General features: G+C 39.9%; 4 protein-coding genes across 4 annotated transcripts; 2 read left to right on the forward strand and 2 right to left on the reverse strand.

The window, feature by feature from the left end:
* Positions 1 to 805: 805 nt before the first annotated feature.
* Positions 806 to 6,329, forward strand: LOC131336091 (uncharacterized). Its single transcript, XM_058371753.1, has 5 exons — positions 806 to 1,204; positions 2,565 to 3,483; positions 4,500 to 4,595; positions 5,492 to 5,628; positions 5,810 to 6,329. Exons 1-5 carry the CDS (start codon positions 996 to 998, stop codon positions 5,979 to 5,981), a joined length of 1,533 nt encoding a protein of 510 aa, XP_058227736.1. The 5' UTR covers positions 806 to 995; the 3' UTR covers positions 5,982 to 6,329.
* A 3,336-nt stretch (positions 6,330 to 9,665) lies between these two features.
* Positions 9,666 to 12,240, reverse strand: LOC131336220 (exocyst complex component EXO70A1-like). The gene has a single exon (XM_058371977.1). The coding sequence runs from the start codon at positions 11,970 to 11,972 to the stop codon at positions 10,122 to 10,124; it is 1,851 nt and encodes a 616-aa protein (XP_058227960.1). The 5' UTR covers positions 11,973 to 12,240; the 3' UTR covers positions 9,666 to 10,121.
* Positions 12,241 to 15,904: 3,664 nt separating this feature from the next.
* On the reverse strand, positions 15,905 to 18,949 carry LOC131298961 (pollen receptor-like kinase 3). Its single transcript, XM_058324468.1, has 2 exons — positions 17,307 to 18,949; positions 15,905 to 16,853 (listed from the first exon to the last, which is right to left on the reverse strand). The coding sequence occupies exons 1-2, from the start codon at positions 18,610 to 18,612 to the stop codon at positions 16,102 to 16,104; spliced, it is 2,058 nt and encodes a 685-aa protein (XP_058180451.1). The 5' UTR covers positions 18,613 to 18,949; the 3' UTR covers positions 15,905 to 16,101.
* A 5,596-nt stretch (positions 18,950 to 24,545) lies between these two features.
* LOC131297949 (protein TIFY 10B-like) lies at positions 24,546 to 27,193 on the forward strand. The gene is made up of 5 exons (XM_058323177.1): positions 24,546 to 24,962; positions 25,260 to 25,422; positions 26,179 to 26,411; positions 26,500 to 26,557; positions 26,798 to 27,193. Exons 1-5 carry the CDS (start codon positions 24,803 to 24,805, stop codon positions 26,883 to 26,885), a joined length of 702 nt encoding a protein of 233 aa, XP_058179160.1. The 5' UTR covers positions 24,546 to 24,802; the 3' UTR covers positions 26,886 to 27,193.
* Positions 27,194 to 27,509: the final 316 nt, after the last annotated feature.

The following is a 27,509-nucleotide window of genomic DNA, read 5'->3' on the forward strand; positions in this document are numbered from 1 at the left end:
CTGACTAATAGTAACTCAATTGCCTCGTGATGCCCTAAACACTCGTCCGTCATATTTAATATTAGATCTCCATAAATGTGCGGTTGATAAAGGTGTTGGAGAATGACACGGCGGAGCCCCAAAATCACAAAATAATTCTCCCCAAAACTCGATTCAGATACTTTCCAGTTCCGGTGCTATATCAAAGTCAAAGGTCCACTCCACTTTACAAAAGTCTACCATTTCTTTGTTTAACATCAGATTAAATTCCATGCGAGTAAACAAATCAGTTTTTAAAGAGCTTCCAGTATACGATATATATACAATTTTAATCATGGATTTAAGAGCCCATCAATGGCCACGTTGAAACCAGAGTGGGAACACGTCCAACAACTACTTTAGTAGTCTATGATATGATATGATGAAGTGATGTTCTATTGCTAAGTTAAAGTTGCCGTCAAAAATACTTAATCCATACTAAATAAAACTCATAAATCAAAGGAGTTCGTGATAGTCTAAAACTCGGAGCTACACTTTAAGATTTTGTATTCAAAATCTCACACGTGCGATCAATTTTTATTACGAGACTGATCCATGTGAAATTCTGTTTCGTTTTTTATTGATCTTCCAAGTATAAACGTAAAAAGTAGTCGTCTACCCTTTCTAAATATAAATCGGATATGCATAACAAAAGTTGATCAAGATGGAGACATTTAGATATAGAAATGTGAATTTCAATAGGAGTAAAATTTTTGGTTCAAAAAAAAAATAAAAAAAATAGGAGTAAAATTTAACACCGACGGGTGCACATGTTCACTAGCACGAAAGATGAATTTCAATGAATTTAACCATATTTTATTTTATGGGTCCGGCCATTTTAGCTCGAAAGAAAGATCTGGGGAGGACTTCACTCTCATCATGAGTCTACCCTTTTAGCAGATCCACACGCACCTCTCTCTCTCTCTCTCTCTCTCTCTGGAACCGGAACTTCAGCACAGCGAATTCAACTGGCATCAATGTCAATGCCGCGGCTTTTTCAGTCAATCCCGGCTCTACTACTAGCACTATCTCTTCTCTTCGCTTTGTCATCGCCGAGCGTTGAAGCCTCCGTACATCTTTACTCGGGAGAGAAATTCGTGACCAAAGGCAACGCCTTCGTAGTCCACGCCGGCAGCGAGGGAATCTACTCCTCTTCTGCCAATCGCAACGAATCCTCTTACATACGGTGAATTTCATCTCTCTTTCGTAAATCTGCTAAAAAAGATCCGTCCTTTTGGTTAAATGCGAGATCTCCTCATTTTCATGTGAATGACTGTGTTGGTTAGTGGTGATATGGTGGGAAATTGGGATTATCTGGTTTATCAATAGGTATTGTTTGAGATCTGAGTCAATTTTATAGTGTCGTTTGGTTCTGTATTTCATGCCAATTTCAGAGGAAAATTGTCAGCTGTCACTTTCTCGTGTGTTGCCGTTGCGTTTTCTCGGTTTTCTCAAGGGGATTTGATGATAATGGGGGGTCATTTTCTCGACACTCAACAGGAATATGTGAATCACTTGACAAAAAGCTCCTTGTTAGGGGCCTTAGGGCATCCCCAACCCTCACTCAAGTCTTGCTCAAACTTCAATTTTGAGTTTGAGAACCCTCCCGAAGGAATTTTATTCTCTTTTCTGTTTTTAACTCAAATCAAGGGAGACTTCTTTTGCTCAAAATTTTTGGAAACAGTATATTGATTTGAATTGAGTTGTTCACATTATACAAGTGAGGAGCCTATATAGGAAACAGTGAAATAGGAAATATATCAATATATACTAACATCCCCCTCAAACTCAAGGTGGATGAAACCAACTTGAGTTTGCAAAGGGAAATAGAAAGAAATGCGAGACAGTGGAGCTGTTGAGCTGTGCAAATTGATAGTTGAGATCCCGAGACAGAACAACCATAGAGGCCAGGAGGAGAGCGCATGAGCCCTCTTGAGATGTGCAGCAAAATCCGGAGGAGTGAGCCAGTTTAACCAATCATGGTCAGACGGTGAGATCCCGCTTGGAAAGAACCATACAAGTCGAGACAGAAGAGATCCGAGGCAAAGTTTGGAATGCTAGAGAGATGATGAGTGGTGTTGATGGTGATAGAGATGAAAGGAGATTAAACATTGATGGCAAATTAACCATTTTTCCGGTAATGAAGTGTCAACTTGAATGTTGTGATTAGATCTTATGCCCAATTGATTGGTTCATATCAAAAGTATTGAATAGAAGGAAGAGTTGGAGATGGCCTCATTAACTGCATTTTTTTCCCGCAGTGTTAATTTGTTCAAAAGTTATTTGGAATTGCTAAAAATCTGTCTTCAATGGTTTTGTTGAAAGGAATTAATTTTCTTCAAATCAGATCTTTATCCTGGAAGTCTATGGCAAAGAACTGTTTTGTCCATGGCTTCAACATTTTTATAGCTCCATGTCTTCCTAGCTTCATTGGTTAGTTTCTAATGCTTTTATTTCAAATTTAATTTAGTCGTAGTGTGAAATAGGAATTTTTTTTGTTGAATGTATGAAACCGATGCCTAACCTTTGTCAATGGTTTGAATCAGGTTTGAAAAGATTACATTCAAGAGGCCCAAAGAGTTCTCAAATGTCAGCTCACTGCCAATTCATGCCGTTATTTTTGAGGTGGATGATAGAGAGACAATTGGAGGCTCAGCTTATGGGGGCCAAAGAGCTGTATGCTGTACAGCAGATCTTGCGAAATTGGGTGTGTGCACACAAGGAGAAATCATTCACCGGCAGTCCATCAAAAATCCTGGCTGGCCCCAAGTGTTTGGTGTATCGTTTGGTGTTGATGATCTAACCTCAACATTGAAATCTAAGACGATACAAATTACAAAAACGGGGATGTATAATCTCTATTTCATTCATTGTGATCCGAATCTCAAGGAGTTGGTCGTAGAGGGGAAATCTGTATGGAAAAATCCCTCCGGTTACTTACCTGGTAGAATGGCTCCACTTATGAACTTTTATGGGTTCATGTCTCTTGTATTTGTGATACTTGGAGTGTTTTGGTTCTCTCAGTATGCAAGATTTTGGAAAGAAGTGCTTCCATTGCAGAATTGTATAACCCTAGTGATAACATTGGGCATGTTTGAGGTGGCCTTGTGGTACTTTGATTATGCCGAATTTAATGAAACTGGAGTTAGACCAACTGGGACCACTGTCTGGGCAGTCACCTTTGGCACCGTGAAACGCACAGTTTCACGTTTGATAATCCTGACAGTTTGTATGGGCTATGGTGTTGTAAGACCTACCCTAGGTGGTCTTACTTCAAAGGTTGCAATGCTCGGAGGAACCTTCTTTCTTGCATCAGAAGTGCTTGAACTGGTAGAGAATGTTGGAGCCATCAGTGATCTTTCAGGGAAAGCAAGACTGTTTTTTGTTCTTCCTGTGGCTTTCTTGGATGCTTTCTTCATTCTTTGGATATTTATCTCGCTCTCTGGTACTCTGAATAAGCTTCAGGTACTTGATCTCTTTCTTGAAACTTGAAAGCACCTACTTACAATAATCTTGGAGTAAGATTATAGCCGGTTGTTTGACAATTGTGTAAGCAAATCTACAAAATTTATTTGCTCTGATTGGTTCTGCTTTTTCGTATTCTGGAGCTCAAGTGATGCACATCTAGCTGATGAAAAGGGCGAAATGTTTTGTCATTCAGTTGGCGTTCTAATCTGGTTAAACATATTTTGGGGACGACATTTTTTCTCTTGATAAAGGTGTACTTGCCTAGGCATTGTGGAAATGTATAAATGGTATGGAAAGCCATGAAAAGCTAAAAAGACCAACTTCTAAAAAGTATTTAGAAGTCATGGTGGAAAATAGCAAGTGGTAGAATAGGCACTTATTTATGAAGAATTCGCTGCTTGAGTAGGCACAGCTTATCAAGAAACTTTCTACGAAATCACAAGTTAATATGATCATGTCTGCAAATTGTACAAATATGCTAGTGATAACCACATTCCTCTTATTGTTGAACCTGGGCATTCACTCTGTAGATGCTACGCCTGATTCAAATTCAAATGACATTACAACTTCCATTCGATTATGTTAATTCTGAGTTATGCTGTTATTGGGGCCATGGTAACAAATCAACTATCCTATTGTGCCCAGATCAATGTGATTTACAAGCTATTTTAAAAAGTTGAAAACGGTGAACTTGGGATCTTAATTGATTTCACTCACAGGTCAAGGTGTTATGCAAGATGTGTTATGTATCATAGTTAGGTCTTTGGATACCGTTTAGGGCTGCTATATCCTATGACTAGATTGTGTGCAATTTGCCTTCTTACTATGAGCTTATGGAAGCCTGGGCTTCACTTTTCCTGTTGCCCCAGAATGTCCCTTCCAAGTTCCATCTTATGCTGCATTCTGAAATGACACCTGCCTTTTTCTGAAGTACCAAGTTCTATTTTTGCTACTGAATTCTAAAAAGACAGACACCGGCATAACAACATTTGCTTATTGATTTGATGTGGCAGGCTAGACGGATGTTGGGAAAGCTAGATATATACAGGAAGTTTACAAATGCTTTGGCAGTAACTGTTATTGTGTCAGTAGGGTGGATATGCTATGAGGTAATCTCCTTCAGGCAACTAAGGCTAATTTATCTCTTTCACGTGTTATGGAATTTTGAGTATAAATGAGTATAAACAATGAACCGTTCAAGAAAATGCAAACCTTGAAGGGTCTGTAGACTGTAATTGACCTTCCCCTATTCTAAATGGAGTCAGTCCTTCCCAGTCCATTTTCATGGACTGGACCGTTTGTGGGCCCTTCCCGGATCTACTTTGATGATCCAATCCGTCCATATTTTAGAACTTGTTGAGAAGTGAGAACATCATTCACCTAGAAAATCAAGTTGATTGTTTTTTTTTATGATTTCAGAACACATTTATTTTAGAACATAAAAAGATTACAACCCCGAATTGGAACCCATTTCTCAAGACAAATGCATTCTGAAATAATATCAACTGGTATCCAATCAACATGATTTGTTACATGGTTGATGTGATTGACGAGCTCTAAAACGTGAATGGTTTGGATCATCAAAATGGGCCCGGGAAGGGCCCACAAATAGGTTAACTGGACGGTCCAGTCCATTGTCATGGACTGGAAAGGAGCTGACTCCAGAATGGAAGAGGATCATTTGGAGTCTACGTAGTAGTTATTGGCCTATGAAGTTATCATTTGGAGTCTATATAGAGAGAAAGCTACCATCAGCATCTTTTCAAAATTTGATAGGATTCGCAGTCAAGTTCATTCTTTGATGTTTTTGTAATATGGTCCAAATTTGGCGAGTCAGTTCCAGTTTGAGCTCAGGTAAATCTGTTATAAACAAATATCTGACAAAACCCCTTATTTTCACATCATGGATTTCCCCTCCCATCCAGGAGAGATTGGACCTCACTCCACTTCTTTAATATATAAATATTATAATCCTTTATTGTCCATGCGTATGTGTGTATTGCAGCTTCACTTCAAGTCATCTGATGTGTACAATGAGCGATGGCAGAATGCTTGGATCATCCCTGCCTTCTGGCAAGTTCTCTCTTTCTCTCTGCTCTGCGTCATCTGTGCTCTCTGGGCACCATCTCAGAACTCTACGAGGTAAAAAAGCTTTCTTCAAGACACATCCTGCATATACTATGTCATATTCTGCAATTTGTATAGGCGGATTACAGTCCATTGCAATTTGTTGCAGGCTCCACTCAAGGAGTTTTTCGCGTAAAAAGAAAGAAATCATTGCCTCTGATGTTTTTTCTCTCATTTGGATGTTTTTACGTGGCAGGTATGCTTACTCAGGCGATCCAAGTGAAGAGTTTGACAAGGATGATACTTTGACACTCATAAAACCGTCCCCTATGCCTTCAAAGGATGTCCGAAGTCCAACTGAAGTCATGCCAGTATACGGTGGAAATGGATTATCAAACGGTGATACGGAAGAAGACAAAACGGAATAGCTGTTAGACTTGATAGTTTGTGAGAAACACCATTACTCCAATGATCATCCAGACGATCGCATTGTCACTCCCTGAGCCTTTGTAGAACTTATGCCGGTGGAGTTGGTAAAATTACTTTAGGGGAAATACGATTGAGTTTGCCTCTTTTATATGTTTTCTTGTTCTCTTCCTTTTTTCCCTGTCTTGTGTATCTTGTTACCATTTATTTGATTGATATAGACTTCTACCATGTTTTCCATAATTGTTAGCCACGGCTCGTGGTTTTGTAATAGCACACAGTTAAGTTCATCACTAGCAAACGTTTCTCAATGAATGAAGCAAATTTCTCGTCTTCTGAACCCGATAAAATCTGGTGTTATGCATTTGAATGCCTATATTTGTGCATTTAGGCAGGAAAAGAGAGCTAGACTACTCTATGGAACTACTCCCCTAGCGTTGGAGAAATCAATTGAGAACAATGAGCAGCCGTCCGCCTTCGCAAAAATATACTATAAAACTATAAACTACACTAGGGAACTATAAACTACTCCCCTAGTGTAGGAGAAGATGATACATGAAGGCAATTGAAATTCTTTATTATTTAAAATTACAAATTGTATATTTTGGAACCCTCTCCGAGCCAAAAAAAAAAAGTGGGGGCCGGGAGCGACGGCTTCCCCACTAAGCTGGCTCCCTATGCGTTCGTCAATTCCACCCTGGGCCGGACATGACTAGAACTTTGCAGCCGGTCAGAATAGGAGGATTAATAAGCACGACTCCCTTCCTCTCCTCGACTGGAAGCCCACCATCTTACTGTCTGCGTCTCACACACAGCTAAACCTGGGCCACTGGACCACTGAGGTTGGTGTGTATCGAGAGACGGCTTGAATTTGACAGCGGCTTCGGTAGTTTACAGCACCACTACGCAAGAGGAAGGGTTGGTTGGTCAAGTCTTACAGCTCGTTTGGTAAGCGAGAGTTCGCGAGAGAAGAAAAGAAACGGGGAGAGAGCTCAATCTCTCCCTCGTTTCGAAGGGGAAGAAGGTGAGAGAGGGTGAGAGACGGAGGGAGACCAGAACCCCTCCCAAGCCCATTTCCATTTCTCGCCAAAAATGGCGAGATTTCTTGAGGAAAGGGGAGCGTGTGGTCCACCCCCTCGTCGGATCGTCGCCGGAGAAGAGAGAGAGAGTACCAGGTTTGCCGGAAATAAGAGGGAGAGAATTTCAGCTCATTGAAGAGTCGCTGAAACTCTACCAGTCGCCTGTGAGAATTTGATTTCTCACTGTTATTTGAATGAGAGGGTGAGAAATCACATCTCTTTTCTTTTCTCACCCCTCCATCCTCCATTCAAAGGGGCTGTAAAAGTCTTAATACTAATGAGTATATTGTCCACGGAAATGTCAAAGTGTGAGCAAAAAATTCTCGAATTACTAATGAGTATATTGTCCACGGAAATGTCAAAGTGTGAGCAAAAAATTCTCGAATTGGCATCCTAATGTTGAGGCCCACATCTAGAAGGGTTATCTTCTCTCTTCTTTCTTCAAGGTTATCTCTCTCCCTTTTTTTCCAACAGTCACGGTGTCGCATTTCAACTAATTGCCTCTTCGATCCGGTCAAAGGCAAACCATCCACGCCAGGAACAGAGAATTCATAAAAAATTACTTTATTGCAGCCCAATCCCAATAATCGAATCATGGTCAATTATGTGGAAAGCAAATTCACTAACTAACTGGACCATCTCTGGGGCTAAGATTCTCTCTCTCATTTTCCTTTTTTCTAATTGCACGGTCAATTATCTAAAAGTCAAAAATAGCAAAAGCCAAACTAAATTGAGAAGATATTTTCCCAAAACCCCGTTCAACGGCGGGAAAGAGTGAGACTACAGTTCCCGATCGGGAATTCCTGACCAAATTCCCAACGCCGCGCCGGGCCTGTTCCGGCCATCGGACGGCTGATCGGAGCCGACCAAAAATTCTATAAAAAAAAATCGAGTGGGTCTTTGCGAAAATCAACGGCATCCGATGTGTGTAGATGGCCGATCCAAACACTCCATTGTAGACAAAAAAATGAAGTGTTTGGATCGGCCACCTACACACATCGGATGCCGTTGATTTCCGCGCTAACCCACTCGATTTTTTTTTATAGAATTTTTGGTCAGCTCCGATCAGCCGTCCGCTGGCCGGAACAGGCCCGGTGTGGCGTCGGGAATTCGGTCGGGAATCCCCGGTCGGGATTCTCAGACTTTCTGGGTGGGAAAAAATTGCAAGGCACCCAACTGACGTATCCTTCGATGTGGTTACATTCACAGGACTAATAATGATAGCAAATCAACATCGCTTGACCCTTTTGGTCATAGTACCATGTCTCTCAATATAAAAGAAATGGAGGACATCTGATAGTAGCTGCAATTTCCCCGTGCTGATAATTATTGGCAGTGACATCTTTGTTTCGAGGATGAGTTATCAAATTTATCTTATCGTTTTAGTAGTGCTCTCTCTGTCACAGATAATAGTCCCCCACGAGAAAATTTGCAATTTTCAGATCAAATAATAAAGTACTTTTGTACAATATTAATCAAGTTTTTCCGCATCAAATTAAAGATCTTGATTAGTTTTATTAATTTGATGAGAAAAAATTTAAAAAAAATCACTGAAAGTACTTTATTTTTTTAATCCGAAAATTATAGTACATTTCTTCTTATGAAACTATCAAAATGAAACAGAGGGAGTAATTTTTTTGCTTCAAGATAACGAGCACTATATACTTTGTAAGCACAATCTTGCCCTTTCTAAGAATCACGAACTCCCGGAGCAGTCACGTTAAAGTGTTTGATTATTTGACTTGAACTAGAAGATTGTAAAATAATCGGTCTAACTTTTACTCCAAGTACTTGTAAATTTATGCAATCCTCGTTCAAAAAAAGCTTCTGTCATGTACTAACCGGTAATATTCTGTACATTGTTCTGATTAAAATCCGAGCCGTCTATTGTTCTGATTAGCCGCACTACACGGCTATACTGCGGGTGCATTATAGCACCCCTGGATCCAGGTTTGAAAGGGTGAGCTTGAATTTTCGCCTCGCCTACATGAATCAGTGAATTGAAGCTTTCACGTCAGTTTTCGGATTACCTAATATAGTGAGCAGCAAAGATTATTCAACACCCTGATGGTTAAGCATTAGGATCTCCATGCTAGACTTACTTGACGGGTCGCTTGTTTGGTGGAGTATTTTCATTCTTCTTCTTTTTTTCATCTCTTTCTCCTTTACCATATCAATATACAACATGGAAATATCATTTGACAGATCATTTTTTAAACGGCTTTTTGGAGAATTTTGTAAAACCCTCTGTTCTTGAATTCAAGAACACCCGAAAGACAATTCTGCTTTCTTGGTCGAAAATGAATCAACACTCAACAGAGCAAGGAAGAGTTCACCAAATGTGCAATACGCAGAACTGCCGTCTAAGAGTTCCATCATCTAGATCATCCAATACAGAAACACAGACACATGGTTTATACTTCCAAAATTTTCAAATCTCGATAACGGAGTTTCATCTGAGTCATAAACTTGAATCACAAATGAATACTTGACTGGGAATGATAGAAAAATACGGCGAGATCCATGGAAGAAAACTAGCTCATTTCACACAAATTAACAACGCAATAAGCTCAGTAAACAGTTACTATAATAGGAAGTAATCCAAGGTACTCAAAAACAAGACCCAACCTAGTTGCGATTTGAGAATTGTTGTTTCTTTATTACAGTACTTGTACAAATCAACTCTCCCAAAACTCATCAGTTTGACACCTTCTAAAGCACTTGAGACCATAGGAACTACTGTCAAATGCTTGTTCCTTCGTTTCTACTAGATATTAGAGTGTACAACATACAACAATTCCCCTATGAACAAATGAACCAAAAAACAAAAGCCAGAATGTAGTAACAAATGAAACGACAACAGCGAAGAAGCATTCAAGTTCAGCGACTCGGGTAATTCTGGGGAGCAATAAATCATCTCGTTCACTCGATCTGTTCCAGTGTCTGCAGGAAATTCAGATAAGGGAATCCCAGAACGACCAGAACCTTGCACCCAAACACTCCATCAAAAATTCAAAGAATTTGGTCCTAGATTCTATCTCAGTAAAACTCTTCCCCAACCCCTCACTGTGATCTCCTCCTCAAGTGTTGCGAAACTGGGTACCCCTCAAAGAAATCCAACAACGCACTTTCTAAATCCTCAACTGAGTACTTGATATAAGTCTCAGGGTGCCTCCCACTTTCTATATGGCTCCTGAACCGGCCTAAGAATGACCGGTAAGCCGGAATCAACTTCTCTGAAACTGATATCCGGAGTTCTTCCCTGAGCTGGGTATCTGGTATCAGCCATGTGGCTTGAATCCTGTGAACCTCATCAAAAATAGAATTGAATGCCTTAAACCTCTCTCTCAAAGCAGTCTTTGAAACCCCCGACGAGAAACTACCACTCACATGTAACCCCTCATCTCTCAAACAATACAAAACCCTAACCCAAGTCGATCTCTGGTAGCTAGTGGCCGCCTGCTGGAACTTGCCCGTTAACTTCTTTAGGAAATCGTCTCCGATCAATTCTCTAAGATCCGGCGAACCCTTAATTTTCTGAACAATGTAATGAACATTGTTCATCATGAATAAATGACCTATTGAGTCATCTTTATAGAGTTTAGACTTCCCATCCAAATTGAACTGTAAGATCACAATGATCCAAATCAAATGCAGAGATAAAGGGGACCTCCCCTCCTGCTCAGCAAAATCCATATCCGGGATCGACGGATCGCCGGAATATCTCGACCCCGTCGACGGCTTAGATACATTCAATTCAATCAAGGTTTGCTTGTAATCAGATATCAAGCTTATGTAATTCATAACGTATCTAGTCAAGGGGTGAATTGTACCTCCTGGAACCGGAACCTTAGACGGGTCGCGAAGCACGGCGTTTTCGAACTCCGACAGAATCCCCCTCGCCGCCTCCGCCAACCGGGTCAGAATCTCCGCCGCCTGAACCCGGATCGACTCGGCCGAATCCGACTGAAACACGGCATCGATATCCGGAAGCAAGTTGGACAGCGCGTCGTGCAGATCCAAGATCTTGAACAGCTTCTCGGGCGACCGGCGGCTGATGCTGATCGCCTCGGCGAAGTTAAACAGCTGGATCGCGGGGCCCTTAACCGTCTCCACAAAACATGCTTCGTCAGTTGCGGTCCCTATGTTGTCGAATATCTGCTGGCACAGCGATTTCTCGCTGGCGAACAGGATCCGGACGCAGGCTTTGGCGGCTCGTATCCACCTCCGGATCTTGGTCTCTAAAACCTCCCACTCCAGCCTCTGGATGTCCCCGATGCTGAGTTTCTCCACCCCGAGCTTCTTAAAGCCCGCGTCCACCGCAGACTTCCGTACGCTTCCGTACACCTGGACGCACTCCCGGGTGTATCCGGCCGAGATCATCCTCTCAGCGATGCTCCTGAGATCTGATATCGCCTCGGGCGGGATCAAATCGATCTCTCGGATGCTGTTCGTGGATCGATAGCTCGGAGTAGAGCTATCCTCTCCTTCTCCATCTCCGGCACCTCGCTGAACAACATCGAATTCCCTGCTGACGTCGTCCTCGCTGTAGTAGCGAGAGCCGTCGATGCTGGAAGCGGAGGATCGGCGGGAGGAGGAGACGTTGCTGGGATCGAAGACGCAGGAATCCGGCTCGATCGGACCGATGTGGGAAATCAGGAGGTTCCGGAACTCGTCCTCGAGGCGGGCCATGGCGATCTGTATCGCGGAGCTGGCCTTGCTCTGGTCGTCGGCCAGCGCGGTCGACTCCATGGAGCGCTGGATCTCGTCGACGGCCGTCAGGTAGGTGTCGATCTCGCGGCGGTCGCCGTCGAAGATCATGCGGTCCCTGGCCTCCTCCGACGCCGTCGAGTCCCAGCGGAGTATGATTCTCTCGGCCGATTCGAGCGTTGCGGCGTTCCTTGGAGATTCCATAGGTGGTTGGAAATTGTTGATTGTTGTACAGCCACCACCACCTCCCCAATGTTTATCCCCCCAGAGACAAAGATTGAACAGTAAACCGATTTGGGATTTTTTTGTTTTTTGTTTTTTGTTTTTTTTGCCTTGACTGTGACTGTGAGTGTTTGGTGGGGCAGAGAGAGTGAGGTAGTGAGATTCCAATCGGAAATAGGAGGAGAAGAATTTGGAAATTCCTAAGAAGAAGAAGAGGGAAGAGGAGTGGAGTAGAAAGTGGGTTTACTTTTGGATTGGATTCAGGAGATTGGTTGGTTTATATATAGTTTAGAGAGATTAGGGCGCGAGTTGTCGTTTTACCGGTTTAAATATCAAAAATTATCAAATTATTATCGGAGTGTTTATGATGTTAATTATAGTTATTTTTATTTCAATGGAACCAAAAAATAATAATAATAGAAATAGAAAAAGAGGGAAGCCATTTGGTTGATTATTTTATGAAAAAATTTCAAAGAATCTCCAATTGCATTTTTATGGGTCCCAACTCCCAACAGCAGGGACTAAAAGACAAAAAAAAAAAAACAGCAGGGGCTAAAAGACAAAAACATAGTCATGGTTAAACCAAGATCCAAACATGACATTTCATTTGGCTATTATAGAATCTTAATTATTGATTTAGTCATGTATTATGGATAATAAAAAATTATTATTATTATTATTTTAAATCAAGAGACCGTGAATGGTTTGTTTGAAACCCGTGGGGAAAAAAGGGAGAACTAAGATAGCCATTACAAAAGTGGACAAGTGATTTAGACCGCCAAGTGGATTTACTCTTCGTTAAAAACTACTCCTATTTAATCATTTGAATAGTGTAACACTAAGGATTTTTATAATGAAATTCTACATATAATTAAAAATACTAAAGAGTAACCAATTGAGACAGCCAGTGGTTAAATTACGAATATATGTAGGGAAAAACAAAATTGGAAAAGCAACCACTCAAGTTTATTGATTTTTCATTTGTCTTTAATTAGATAAAAATTATGGACTAAACATAGGATACATGTCTCCAATATCATAATTTAAGTAGCTCTACAAAGATGTAATCCTAAAAGCCTTTTCCATTGGAGTAGAAACTCAAAATTTTCGTCAAGAATATTACTTTTTGCCTAAGGACATTATAAATTCTTGAGGTCTCCTTTACCTTTTATGAGCCATGATAATTAAGAAAACCTTTATAGTAACATAAATACGATCTCAATCTATTTCTACATAAGAAAATCTGAAACGAAAAATTGGAAACTATCATAGAAAGGTTTAAATGTTTAATTAGTATTAAATTTGAAGAAATTAAGTACTATCGACTGATTTTAATGTATTTTTCTAGTAATTCGATATCCAAACCAGCTTACGCGTACATCCACTAACCCCGGGACCATAAATCAACCGTCGACTAGCCAAGACCCCACTTCAAACTGAAGCAAATGCTCGTATGGACTAGCAGCAAAAGAGTTCAAAGAAAGGAGAGCAAACCCTTAAGTCCCAGACATTGATCACGAAAACAACACCTTAGGTTCCGATTTTAATGTTTTAACCATGGAGTTATTGCTATTTTTTTTTATAGAATTGATTTTCACACTTCTCTTTTTACAATCCACACTTCTTCTTTTTTGTCATTATCCACATAAATTTATTATTTTGTCTCTTTTTCAATACATTTGTTCAAACAACCAAGGACAATATTTTAAATTTACGTAGATAAAGACAAAAAAGAAGAAGAAGAAGAAGCGTGGGTTATAAAAAAGAGAGTGTAAAAATCATTATTATCACAATTGTTTACCACTTTTCCGTACTAAATAATGGAGCTTAATGGGCTGTCTCTCTCCTTAATCACCAGTTATAAATGGGAAAAAAAATTAGCATATCTTCTTGCATGTCTACCTTCGCATTGCTGCCTAGTCGAGGCACAAAAAGCATTTGATTTAATCAATAACTTAATTATAAATTTAATGAAGTCAACATATCTACTGACAAATTAGGCAGACATTCACGTGCGTGCGTGCATGGTTGCACGTACGAATAAGATTATTTACAGCAAATAAAAATACTAAAAATTAGACAGGGTACATTACCCCCTTTTTTTTAATGGATTTAATAAGACCATTTTTTATTTTTTACCAAAAATTATTCTTAACACTAAAAATATAATTTGCCACATTATACAAGTTTTGTAACAGCTTGTAAGATGATTTTTTGTGGTGCATTCAAAAGATCCTTCAAATATTATTTTCTCAATGAACATTACAAATAATAGTTACAAAGCCTATCAAAAAAAAAAAAAAAAGGAGTAGTTACCAAGATAGCGAAAGGTAAAAAAGCATAAAAAAAAAAAAGAAGATTAAGAAATAAAGTAATATTAATTTGGCATTTGACCTGTGGATGAGAAGTAAAATTTAAATAGTGAGAATAGTGATTGAGCCATTGAGGAATCTACCTAAACATCCAAAAGGTATTTACATCTTTTAACTCCAAGGAATTTGGTCAAATAATTGGGAGAAAGCTAATAAGTGATTGACTTTCCATTACATCGTATGTTCGAATCTCAACAGAGACCAGACATTTCAAACCTTGAGACCACTGAAGAGTTTGTGAGGTCATTAACTTTCAGAGTCTCAGAATTAGTCGGTGTGCGCGCAAATTGATCCGGACATCCTGATTATCCAAAAAAAAAAGTATATTTAAATCCTTAAAAGTGTTTTGAGGAATCTCATGGCTGTGGCCCATGGGAGGAGAGCAATTGAAAATTCAGAACCTCCGGCTTTTTCCTGTGGAACTTCAACCCCCAAAATGGGTCACTGTTGCTATCCAGGTTACCAGCCATTTTAGGTACACATTTTTTTATCAATTAACACATGTATATATGTGGCCGGCCATTTGGAAAATATTAGTATTAATATGATCAGCTACAGCTGTGATGGTTTTGACTTTTGGGAGTGAAGGGTTGACTTGCTTCCCTTGAGAGCTGTCAATGAGTTGAGTCCTCAATGGATCTTGGCCTATTGGGCTAAAATTGAGCCAAGCAATTCATCAAAGTCCAAGAAACAGAGTGTACTTTCCTCTTGGATAACTACAAACTCCACAAATCATTGGATACTCCATTTTGCTGATGCATGGTTTTATGGAGTGTCTGTAGCTTTGTAGTTCTATTAGGTACTTGGTCATTGGGATTAGAATGCACATTTTTCTAAAGCAGCTCAACTCCAAAGATCCTAATAGCCCAATATGATGTGAGGAGACTTGTGTATTGAGTCCTTATCTTGACTATGAAAACAATCTCTCTCAGAATCTCATTCCTCTGATACAAATTGTTGTAATATCTTCGAGCGAGGGGGAAAAACCTCGAAAGTTATTGAGCCTGTCAAACTCCCAAATACAATTAATGACTGCATGCCTAAGTTTTCAGAATTTTGAGTTCACAATTTAACTAAAACGTGTATCTAATTTCTGTCTGTTGATTCAGCTCTTAACAACTACTCCATGACAAGGGAAAGGAGAGCAAGATAATGTTTTAAGCATCAATTTCAATGACAAAACTCAATGGACAAACAAGAAAGCAAGATAATCTCAACAGGTAACATCGATCGACATATGTGCACTTCTTCTTGGCACACTCCCTCTCAAAAGATAGGTTCCATAGGGTGTGGACGTTACAGTGTGATTCACTCCTTCTGAGAGAGATGTATCTGAATCTGTGTCTTGTAAGTCTGCATGCAGAAGTGTTGATTCACCGCGACTTCCAATTTCCCTCCGTCGACTTGGATTTCCAAATCCTCTTGTCCATTTCCACATCTATTTTTACCTTTTTTATCTTGGTGAAACATGGATGGTTATTGAAGTGGGAGAAAAAAGCTCAGCAAAGTTAAGAAAGGCCAATTCAGAAGTTGAATGGGATGTGTTGAAACATACATGAAAATATAGCACACACAGTAAAGTTTGTCATTCTCACCTTTAAAACAAAGATTTCTACTGAGTTCCTAAAGATTACAACAAAGGGCTTGTGATTCATTCTTCTCTCCAGAAGTTTCATTTCCTCGTATTCTTTCTTTTCAATTCCAAGAAAAGATTGCCTGCCCGAAACAAACTACGGTAATTAGGAAATATCAAAGGCAAAACTATCACTAGTCCGACGCGCTGACCGTTCCCCGATGCTGTTCAGTCTCCTCCCTGCATACCCATCTTGTACGTTCAACAGATGGGTCGATTCCGGCGCAGCTGCTTCAGCATATCCCTGTCGCGGTACTTGAACTGTTCTAGCCTCTTGGCCACCAGCACCCTCAACATGTACATCCTCGATCCATTGAATAGCCTCCGTAATTTCTGGCCGTTGATCAGGATTACTCTCCGTGCAGGCTGCACCAATCCGGAGAAGCTTTTCCATCTCACCAAGAGAATTTCTCGAGTTTATGATCTCCGGATCAAACAATTCAGCCCCTCTCCCCTCTGAAATCGCGGCTCTCACCCAATCGACGATATCAATCCCACCCTTTCCGTGGTTGAGGTATTGGGAAGGGAACTTCCCTGTCAGAATTTCGAGAATAATAATTCCCAAACAGTATACGTCGCATTTGGGAGACGTTTCGTGAGTTTGCGTTGCCTCTGGAGACTTATAGGCAAGTAGTGCTTGAACGGCTTGTGCATTGTTAACTAATGGACTGAATCCATAATCAACAAGCAATGGCTCAAAGTCAGGACCAAGAAGAACATTGCTTGATTTTAGGTTGCCATGAGGCAAGTTGGCAGAAGCGAGTTCAGCGTGAAGGTAGCCCAATCCTCGAGCGATTCCTTGAACAATCTTTAGACGCACAGGCCAATTCAGCTCAGCATGGTTAAGCCCGCGATCACCTACAGATACATCAGTGATTATTCGAGACCACGAACGTTCAGAGAAATTGCAGAGGTAATGCTCTATGCTGAGAACATAGTTACAGGAAAATATTCATTTTCATTGTCACAATATTTCATTTGTCTGGCTAGCAGAACGTTTTTGAAAAAAAAAAGGGGTTTGGGTCCCACTCATAATTTTCACGCGAATAATACTATGTACAATGATAATGAATTCTATATAAAATCATAAGAGAGATGATGTAACAAGGACATGAACATCGTATCTTGGAAACATCTTCGTGAAAAAATTTCCAAGTTTGAATCACAATTTCCATATCAACGATGTCCGGTTAATATCATAGGAGCAATAAGGTACCAAGAAGATGAATTACTATTTGGCTGGATGAGGCATATCAGATGTATGAAACTTCAGCAAATATGAAATTTTTTCAAAACTGATTTATTTCATACCATGCAATAGGTAGAGCAAGCTGCCTTTGGCAACGTACTTATTGATCAAAAGCTTCTCGTCTTTCCTATAATGGTACGCCAACGGTGTCAACACGTTCTGGTGTCGCAGCTTTCCGAGCCGCCTGACCTCCGCCTCAAACCCCTCTTTCCCCAACTTGTTCATGTCCTTTATCCTCTTCACCACCACCGTCATCCCGTTACTCATCATGGCCTTATACGACGACCCCAACGTCCCGTTCCCAAGCACCTCCGCCCCCGCCTTCATCAAATCCGTCAACCCAAACGTACCACTCTCCTCGTTCACCAAAACCAAATCCCCACCACTGCCCTTGTGCGATCCCCTCCTGCTCGACCCGTTTCCTTTCCTGATCGAACCCATATCCTTTTTACTCGCACCTGACGTTCGTACCTCAACTGCGTCGTCAAAGTCTTCCTTCCCTAGCAAATTGAATTTCTTCTGCCTCTGCCTCATCACATGGATCGCCACGATCATGACGCATAGAAGCACAACGGCCACTGCCATGAGCCCTGCTGCCGTCTTGCTGGAACTAGAGCCAGAGACATTCCCTTGATCACCACTGCCCGTTGGGGGTACCGCATCTGCCACATTATTGCAGGATGTACCTATATTCTCCCCACAAAGCCCGGCGTTACCCTGAAACGAACGCTCATTGAATTTGTTCAAACTAGCTGGGATTTCCCCTTCTAATAAATTGTTTGAAAGGTCAAGCGATTCCAATGTAGATTGTTCCAACAACGGGATTGACCCCGAAAACTGATTGTTTTCGAGGTGCAATTCTGTTAGATTGTGCAAATTGGCTATGGATTCCGGTATTGGACCGGAAAAATTATTCCCACCAAACCACACTTTCTTCAATGAATCCATGTTGGCGAAATAATCAGAGGGAATTTCACCCGAAAACTGGTTTTCCGACAAGAAAATGGCCTTCAAAGCCCCTAAACGGTTGATATCCGGGATTGGACCGGAGAAAGAATTGTTCTTAAAACTGACAACTCGAAGGCCCTTCAATTCAAGCAGAGCGTCAATGTCTATACTCCCCGATAAACCCGAATCTTCGAGGCTCAAAATGCTGACGAGGCTGTTCTCGCAGCTGATTCCAATCCATGGCCGACCATTTACGTTACACGGAGTCGTCCCTAACCCCCACGAATTGAGACTCGCGGCGTTTGTGAAAGATTTCTTGAGCTTAACCAAGGCTTGCAATTCAGTAAGGGAAGATGCCATTGGAAAAAAAGTAGTAATCAAGAAAACGTAAAAACATCTAACGACATGAACCATGGCCATCACTTAAGTTGGAACGTGCCTCTTGGGGCCACAAAACCAGCCGGTGTGAGTTTTTCTTGTTCGTTCTTTGGCTGGTTTTCCGTTTTTTTCTTGATTTGGTAATGAGTTATTTTCATTGTTTGTTTTCGAGGGTTTGGTGTTGAAGGTGGAGAGAGAAGACAGAGGGGATAAGGAGGCGAGAGAGAGAGAGAGATTGATACAGAGAGAGAGAGAGAGAGAGAGAGAGAGAGAAAGAGAGAGATTGAATTCTTGATTTTGACCAAGTCATTGGTTAACCGTTATTATCGTTGTTAAGGTCAGTGAATTTCCCCTGACCCATTGAACACCTTTTGTAACGGTAAAAACCGTTTGGATATTGGACATGACAACTTTTGCTAAATGCATATTTTCCTTGTCCCTTTTTTTTTTTGGTTTAAAAATAGAGAACTTCGAGAGACAGAGATTTAGTTTGAGAATTTGCATGTAATAGGAGGAGAGGCGTATTGTGCACTCTCCAATGCTCTCTCAATGCTTTTCTGTTCTTATTGTACTATTTTTTTTTTACCCCGGTGATAAATGGAATTTTTATGCGATAAAGAAAACTAATACTTACAATTTCTTATATATGAGGGGCACAACTGGTAGCTGATATTTTGGACACAGAGCTCATCCAAGTTCCGGGCATATGTACCATACAAAGGAACGCGGTTTTTATTTTTTACTGTAACAAACAAGATAATCTCAGTTATATTAATACGGCAAAGGAAAAGGTACAATGAAAATAATACAAGTATACAAAAAAAAAAAAACAACAACAAAATAAAAGATACAACGGCGGTGTCAGAATCCAAGAGGGTGGAGGGGCCGTGGAAACTAGAGAAGAAAGCCTGTTTTGTTGCAATAAAGTCATATCTGGACCGGAAGATCAGAGGCGGATCAGCTGCACATGCATGCCTTCAGTGTCGAGGTCGGAGAGCTTGAAGAACCGTCGTCAGGTGGAGTAGAATAACAAACCAAAACCCAAATTGGCTTCAAAATTACTCGTGTTAAAAAAAAGGGGTTGAGTAAGGTTTTGAATTAATTTCTTTTTTTAATGTAACAGGTTGGTTTTCAATTATTAGTAAATCAACTGGGTTAGTTCTGGTATTGATTATACCACGAGAGTAATTGATTACTTCATTGGCTTTAAAAAAAAAAATTTGATTACTTCATTTCTTCGGTACAAAAAGTTGAGTCATATCTCTCGAATATAAAAGTAAAGCAATTTCGTACATAATTCTTCGATTCTTTTTGAGCCAATTTAATAGCAGTGGACTAAAATTGTGATTCTTTGTTTGAGATTATGGATTGATATATTTTAAGCAACTTAAGCTGGGTTTTGTTGAAAATTTTAGCCTAGTTTCTAGAGGTGTGGGCTAGCTTGCAATAACCTCTAAACATGACCAGATCCTATCGATTAGATCAGTAGCTCCAACCCAGGCTGCCAAATCCCCCGTGGCGTGCAAGGTCAACGGAAACTTTTGATATATAGGTCAGACAGCTCCAACCCTAATTCCTGTGGATTTGGCACGAGAGGTTGTCATTTTTTAAGGCATTGTCAAATATCTTTTAGTCGAAAGAATGACGATTACAGAATACAGTCTTCGAAACAAAAATTAACAACTCCAAACTTAAAGTTATGATTGGAGGTGGTGGTTTGTGAATGTCCGATTTGGAGATGACAATTTGTCATATAAGCTTCTTTTTTTAAAATTTGATGCCTCCAAATTTGAAGCCAATGCTAACAAGTTCTTAGTTTTTTTTTTTATTTTTTATCAGCACACAACAATATGCAATATACTCAGGAAAATATGTAATAATTCTATGCCACACAAACATTATGACCCTTGTTTCCACAGACAAGCTAAGTTAAGCTTATGGATTATTCATACTTAAATACACACAAATAGGCCTGTTATGGAGTACAAAATAAGCTTGGCCCAGGCTAATCCGGCCAATTTCCAAAATGTGTGCATCACATATTCTGGGGAGTGTTAAACTGCAGACTTGTCACTGTAGTTTTGTCCAAGTCCGATCCATTTTTTTTTTTACGAACAAGATCATAGCATTATGTTAAGGTTGTAAAGGTCTCTAGACTTGTGGTTAAAGAACCACCATCTCAAATTGGAACCATATATATTTGGTCCAAATAAAAGAATTATGGGACCGTTCGAGGCGGGGCGAGTTTGGAGTGTGGACAAACATATGTCCACCTCCTACCCAGCAATTCGGTCTCAGAATTATTTAAAATCATTCCTGTATCCTATCTGATTCCCGAAAAAACAATCTTCAAGTCCCTAACCCGTTCGGGATGGGACGGAGATCAGAGCGGGCATGATCACATCAGATTGAATGAAATGGCCATTCCTTAAGTCAAATTTTACTATGACCGCCGTATATTGAAACAGCGCCAGTCCATCTGTTTTTTCCATGATATGTAGACTAGATGAAAGTTGGAACCACAAGAACTAAGTGCGGCCACGTGATTCGCATGCTTTGACTTGATGAAAGAGTTTTCACCATATTTTATTGCTGCACCATATTACCGAAGAATTGTTTTGTTGCAGTCCATATGAGCTCACCTCATTAATTTCCCATCCTTCTGTCTGGAGGAAGATCATCCCCTTGAGGGACTGGATCTTTCGGTTCCATCTGTTGATCTCGTCGGGAATATTAATCGCGGTAAAAATATATTGATAGGAAATCGTGTGGTATGATTTGAGAACCCATGTATATCATAGAAAAGGGATTTCGATTCAGAAAACACATCAAATGGCCGGTATCCAATCGATATGAATTTTGGCGTGGCTGATATTCTCGATAAGCCAGAGAGTGAATTTTTTCGAACATTAAAGCGAGCCCAAAAGGTTCCACAATCGGGCCAAACTGCACGATCTAGTCCCTCTAAGGGATGGTAGTATAATTCACACAATGGACAGTAAGAAAATTTTATCTTGATCATGATGTCATCAGTGTTCGATTAAATTCATCTTAATAAAAATGAAGAGTACTTCAACAAACCTACAAACTAATTATTCCATATTACAATGATGAAATCCCTATAAATCCATCAAAGTGCACTACACCCATCAATGTATGTGGGGGTAATACAAAACCCGACGGACCCAAAAAAAACCCCCCGAAAATACTGACCAATCGGTTCGGTTTTTGGCTGGGGTGATGGTGGAATTTTTCCGGACCTAACCAATGATCGGTTCGATCTCGGTTTTCTAAAATTTTTGCCGGACCGAATTGAACCGATCAACTATATATTTTATATATTTTACATATATATATATACTTTAATTAAATAAAAAATTTATATTTTGGGTGAACCAAAATTCCCGACCAAACCGATCCCACCCCGAACCGAACTCAACTCCGGTCAGGATCGGTCTTGGAAATATATTGGACACCTGGTAATAAAAATGATAAATTACCAAAATCACCTCAAAGTTTTTAGAAATTAAAGAGTGTCCCCTCACATTTGGAACATTACAACTTTTTTCCCATCACATAACAAATTACTCTTGTCATGTGTAGGAATGGCAACGAGGTGGAGCGGGGTAGGTTTTTGCGTACCCCAACCCCGACCCGAAAATTATTACACTATCCCGACCCGATCGGGTTTTTTTTTTGGGTACCCCGTTGCCGCCCCGCCCAGTAAGAATTTAAAAGAAATTGGTAATTTAAAAGCAAAATAAAAGAAAATAGTTTTAAAAAAGTGGTAGTTTAGTATAATGGTAAAAAAATAAAATTAAGAATATAAGGTTTTTTAGTATAATGATAATAATATTAGGGTAAAAATGTTAAATTTTAAGCATTATGATAATTACATTAGGATAAAAGTATAATTATATATATAAATGTATGTCGGGGCGGGGTGCTTCCACTCCGAACCCGGTCGGATTTTGGAATTTTAACCTCGACCCCGATCCTATACCAGAAAATGAGTTGGAAATCTCGTCCCATTTCGAGATAAGGCGGGTTCGATTGCCATCCCTAATTATGTGTAGCAGCTAGAAAATTCAACGAAATCTATTTAGCATCATCAAATATTAATTATAATGGACTGAACTGTTATTTTTTAAGTTTTGTAAAAGGCTATTTTCACACATCTTTAGCGTTTCACAAGCTATAAATGACAGTGTGGTACAATACAATTAGGATTTGATTGTCAAATTTAGTCCTTCGAATTTCCTAACGTACATCACGAAAGGATGAAATTCGTCATGCAACAGGTGGTAATTTGTAATTCTCAAACGCGAGGGGGCAGTTTATAATTTGCAAGAACCTTGCGTATGGTTTTGGTAATTTGCCCTAAGAAAAGTGTTTCCTTGGGGGGCATAATTCTTCCCCGTGTTTATCACATGGCTATTGGCGGAAAAAACGCGTTCTGTACCTTCACGGCTTCGCGGTTTTCACTTTAAACCAAGATGGGACCTACTAGACCTACTAGTAGCTTGTTGGCCCTGTCGGCACGCAAAGGAAACACATTTTCATTCCTTTCTGCCCAATTTCCAATTTTAACACAAAAAGTCTAGGGATACACTCACACGCCTTCGGACCACAATTCTAGAAATTACGCCTTCGGACCACAATTCTAGAAATTATGTCCGAAATCATAAGATGCATGCCAATTTATGTGCATCTAATAGTTTCGGCCACAGTTATAGCCAAAATCATGTTTTAAATATCTGTATGTAGGCTCATTTTAACCCATAGCTCTACTATGCATACACCATTTGGCGTACATCAAATTTACACCATATTTCGTAGGACTCACTTTGAAGTTCCACATAAATAATCGGAGCCGCTTAATTTTTTTAAAACATATTTTTAAAATTCTTTGTAAAAAATCAATGTAGTCGGATTCGGTAAGGACTTGATCAATTTTCTGTCAGCAAATTGAGAATTGGGCGTAAAATCGATCAAGTCTTCACCGTTATTCGACTGAGCTGATTTATTTCATTGATTCTCAAAAATTATTTTAAAAATAATACAATTATTTTAAACTTTTTTCATAAATTAAAAAAACTCATCGGTATCTAGTAAATTGTTGAAATTTTTTAAAATGTTTCTTACAAAAATTGTATTATTTTTACATTCTCATTTTGCGTACCGAACAAACATTAAGAGACAGAGGAAATAAGGCCCCGTTTGATAACCCTCTAAAGCCTTGGGATTGAACTACCAATCCCAAGGGACTCCTAAACCCTTATTTGGTAACCCAAATAGGTCTGGACTAATAATCCTTTGGGACGAGTAGTGTGGCCTTTAGGGGAGATTCATAATATTCCATGGGACTTGGTATGGTAATCCAATCCCAAGTAGGTTGATGCCAAAATACAAAGTTGCCCTTGAACTAGTCATGAGGCTACTTTGTATAAGGGCAAAAATGAAAATATATACTATTAATCCAATCATATCCCATGGAAATAAACATGGTATTAATAATAATCCTATCATCTAATCTCATTCCAAACAAACATACTCATTATTAATTCTTTCTCATTACTAATCATTTCTCATTACCGATTCTAAACTTAATCTCATTTTCTTACGAATCTTACAAATTTATCACTGTTATCAAACGGACCTAAAAACGAACGCGGCATATACCTAATAGTTGTACTATTGTTGAAGCACCGACGACTTTGGCTTGCCGCCCCGTGCTAGTCCACAAATAGTGGCCCACAAATCCACAGCATCTTTTGAAGTTGGAAACTCGTGTTTCTTGATTTCTCCTCCTGTACCCACTGTTTCCACTACTCCCACCTTATGTACTTTGAATAGTAGGAGTAATCACTCCGACGTACGTTTTCGTATTTTCTTTATCTGCACTCAATTAACACGTGCTGGAAACCAACAATACTTTAATAGTAGTACTGTATAACCAAGGAAAAAGTCATCTCCCAGGACCAATCTTTAGCAAAGCAAGAAATTAAACGATTGGGTAATTGCGTGTACCTGTGTAGTGCTCTGTACTCTAGCTATATATAATTTCTTAATTATCCTCCTCCTTTTCACCCACTGCTAGCTCCTCTTCATAACAAAGTAGTAGTACAAGATTCCATTTCTCCTCCAGCATTACAAGCTTGATTTTATATACAACCAGCTGCTCGAGCGATTCTTGATCAGTTCTGTGAATTAGGAAGAAGGGTGAGAAATCATGTCGGGTTCGCGGGATTTTTCGGACCTCAGGAGCTCCGGCAAGGCGCCGGAGAAGTCCAGTTTTGCTCAGACTTGCAACCGTCTGAGTCAGTTCATCAAGGAGAAAGGGAGCTTGAGAGATCTTGGCCTTGAAATCGCTGGGAAACTGGAGCCCAAAGGTACACCATGTGGTAGCTTTTTCATTTTCTGTTTCCATTATTTGTTTTGATAAATTGTTTTCGGAAATTAACTTTGTAGAAATCAACAAAACAATGTCCTGAATTTTCCAAAGATTGCGTTCCCACAGACATAAAGTGATTAATTTTTAACCTTTCGTCATGCATGTTTTTTGTTTCCGGAACGCAGAAAACAAAAGAAATCGAAGAAAATTTTAGACGTTTTTATCTCTCTCTCCTCTCTCTCTCCTCTCTCTCTCTCTCTCATCTAACTATTTACATAATTTGGCAACGTTTCAGGGAGACCAGAAACGCCGCAATATGGAGCGGCCCCCGCCATAGATTTGTTTCCAAACATGGAAAAACCTGCACAATACGAGCTTCTGGACCTCTTTCCTCAGCATACCGGAACTGGTTTCCCAAGTAACATGGAATTTGAAGGAACAGCTAATGCTGCTTTCAGGTTTGTTGCCCCCCTTTTCCCCCTGTTTATGCTTTTCTCTGATCAACAATTTCATAGTTCATAGTACGCAACGATAATCAAACGGGGCGGCGGTCTTTATTCTTTGGTTTTATATATTCGCTTATTTCGTGTATGAATCTAGACACAACAAATAAGCAACGATAATCAAACGGGACGGCGGTCTTGATTCTTCAATGTCATATCATACATATAAAAAAATGTACTACTATGAGTACCGACAACCGTACCGCGACCGTCTCCGGCCATCGGATGACCGATCCGAGCCGTCCAAAAATTCTAAAAAAAAATCGAAGGGCCCGAAATAGGAATCAACAGCATCCGATGCGTGTAGAGTGGTTAGATCAAACATCCTATACATATCGGATGCCGTTGATTCCTGCGCCAGGCCCTTCGGGTTTTTTTTTAGAATTTTTGGATGGTTCGAATCGGCCGTCCGGTTGCATGAGACAGCCCGGCACGACCGTCGGTATCGGTACCTGTATATTTTCGTAAAATATAAGCATGCCTTCCCTGTATGCAGTCTTTTGGGTACAGCCTTATAGATATCCAGATTGAATTTGTGTTTGAAGTCGTTCGATGCACGCACGTGAGACTCACGTGGTATACGGGAGACCCACACCCATCATTGTTGTTTTTTCAACAAAAAAAATCCCCTATAAAACTCACTTTGTTGAATTTAAATATGGAATTAAACCAACCTAATTCTGTTGTGTTGTTTTGTGTTTCTGTTATCAGCGAACTGGCAGCTTCCATGGAAACAGAGCCAAAAACCGCACCATTGACCATCTTCTACGGAGGGAAAGTGTTTGTGTTTGATAATTTCCCAGCTGATAAAGTTGGGGAGATCATGCTATTAGGCAGGAGCAGCGAAAACTGTCCTAGTTCCAGTGGCCTTCTCTCAACTCCCACCACAGAAAACTTCAAAACCAGTGATTCAAAATCAGTCGCTATTCCAGGACCTACTGCTGGTAATTGCTTTGTGACTTGATTTGGTTCCAAAAGACCAAAACTTCGCCAAAAAACTTGCGTTAACCGGGATTTTTTCTTTTGTTTCAGATATACCTATTGCGAGAAGAGCTTCACTTCATCGGTTCTTCGATAAGAGAAAAGAAAGGTATTTATTCGACTGTGATCACCCGTGTGCTATCAATTTTTGTGTTGAGTCAGTTAAAATGAAGATTTGCCTCGACTTCAATTTGAACCGGGAGGGATTGATTTACCGAATTAACCGGTCTATTGAGCTTGATACTGTGTTTTAAGAAGAAAAAAAAAGAAACAGCAAAATTTTCGACACTTTGCATCTAAGTTGCCCAGTTATCTAATTTGCTTTTGTCATCTGCATTTTGTTCTTCAGGGTTGCTTCCACAGCACCATACCAAGCGCACGGTGGCCCGTCGACTTCATCTCTCAAACACAAGGAACCGATTGATCTCAACCTATAGACATTGCTTGATTTGGATAATTGATGAACTTAATTATATTTCCTGATTTGTTTCTATTTGGGGCAATGGCTTCTCTAGTCCAGGCCTCCAGGGACTAAAGTCTAACTTGTTCCTCTCTCTCTCTCTCTCTCTCTCTCTCTCTCTCTCTCTCTCTCTCTCTCTCTCTTTTAAATTCTTAGATCACTTTTGTTATGTATTTAGGTTCTTGAGAGGATATAGATTTTGTAATTTAGATTTTATTTGACCGATTCGTCCAAGTTTGAAGATGGAAATTGTTTGATTTATTCCAATCATTTTTTTTTTATCAATATTGGTCGTCAACTTATTCTTTTCTTTTCTTTTTTAATTATAAAGTATTGACCGTCAAGTTTGACTGTATGAGTTCCAATGATTTACAATGGGTCCAAGACTCCAAGACCAATTACACTCGGACTCCCGAAGCATCACCTAGCATTGCTTAAGAGATATTTTCTGTCAATTAAATTACCGCAATACGGATTAGCCAGCATCTACTAACAACCCAATAAAAATGTCTATTAATATTTCACCGACGAAATTTGCCGTGGCGTGATTTGTTGGGAATACCACATAGAAATACCGTATGCCACTCTCGAAGCATTTGAT

The sequence above is a fragment of the Rhododendron vialii genome, chromosome 8a, assembly GCF_030253575.1.
Source record: "Rhododendron vialii isolate Sample 1 chromosome 8a, ASM3025357v1".
NCBI lineage: Eukaryota > Viridiplantae > Streptophyta > Magnoliopsida > Ericales > Ericaceae > Rhododendron > Rhododendron vialii.

What these genes read in the sequence shown, in the direction of transcription:
- LOC131336091 (XM_058371753.1), top strand. Translation starts at nt 996, where the DNA reads ATGTCAATGCCGCGGCTTTTTCAGTCAATCCCGGCTCTACTACTAGCA. An exon ending in GTACTCTGAATAAGCTTCAG is followed by an intron (nt 3,484 to 4,499) that starts GTACTTGATCTC and finishes TTGATGTGGCAG; the next exon opens with GCTAGACGGATGTTGGGAAA. An exon ending in TAGGGTGGATATGCTATGAG is followed by an intron (nt 4,596 to 5,491) that starts GTAATCTCCTTC and finishes TGTGTATTGCAG; the next exon opens with CTTCACTTCAAGTCATCTGA.
- LOC131336220 (XM_058371977.1), bottom strand. Translation starts at nt 11,972, where the DNA reads ATGGAATCTCCAAGGAACGCCGCAACGCTCGAATCGGCCGAGAGAATC.
- LOC131298961 (XM_058324468.1), bottom strand. Translation starts at nt 18,612, where the DNA reads ATGGCCATGGTTCATGTCGTTAGATGTTTTTACGTTTTCTTGATTACT. An exon ending in CTTGCTCTACCTATTGCATG is followed by an intron (nt 16,854 to 17,306) that starts GTATGAAATAAA and finishes ATGTATCTGTAG; the next exon opens with GTGATCGCGGGCTTAACCAT.
- LOC131297949 (XM_058323177.1), top strand. Translation starts at nt 24,803, where the DNA reads ATGTCGGGTTCGCGGGATTTTTCGGACCTCAGGAGCTCCGGCAAGGCG. An exon ending in ACAGCTAATGCTGCTTTCAG is followed by an intron (nt 25,423 to 26,178) that starts GTTTGTTGCCCC and finishes TTCTGTTATCAG; the next exon opens with CGAACTGGCAGCTTCCATGG. An exon ending in TATTCCAGGACCTACTGCTG is followed by an intron (nt 26,412 to 26,499) that starts GTAATTGCTTTG and finishes CTTTTGTTTCAG; the next exon opens with ATATACCTATTGCGAGAAGA.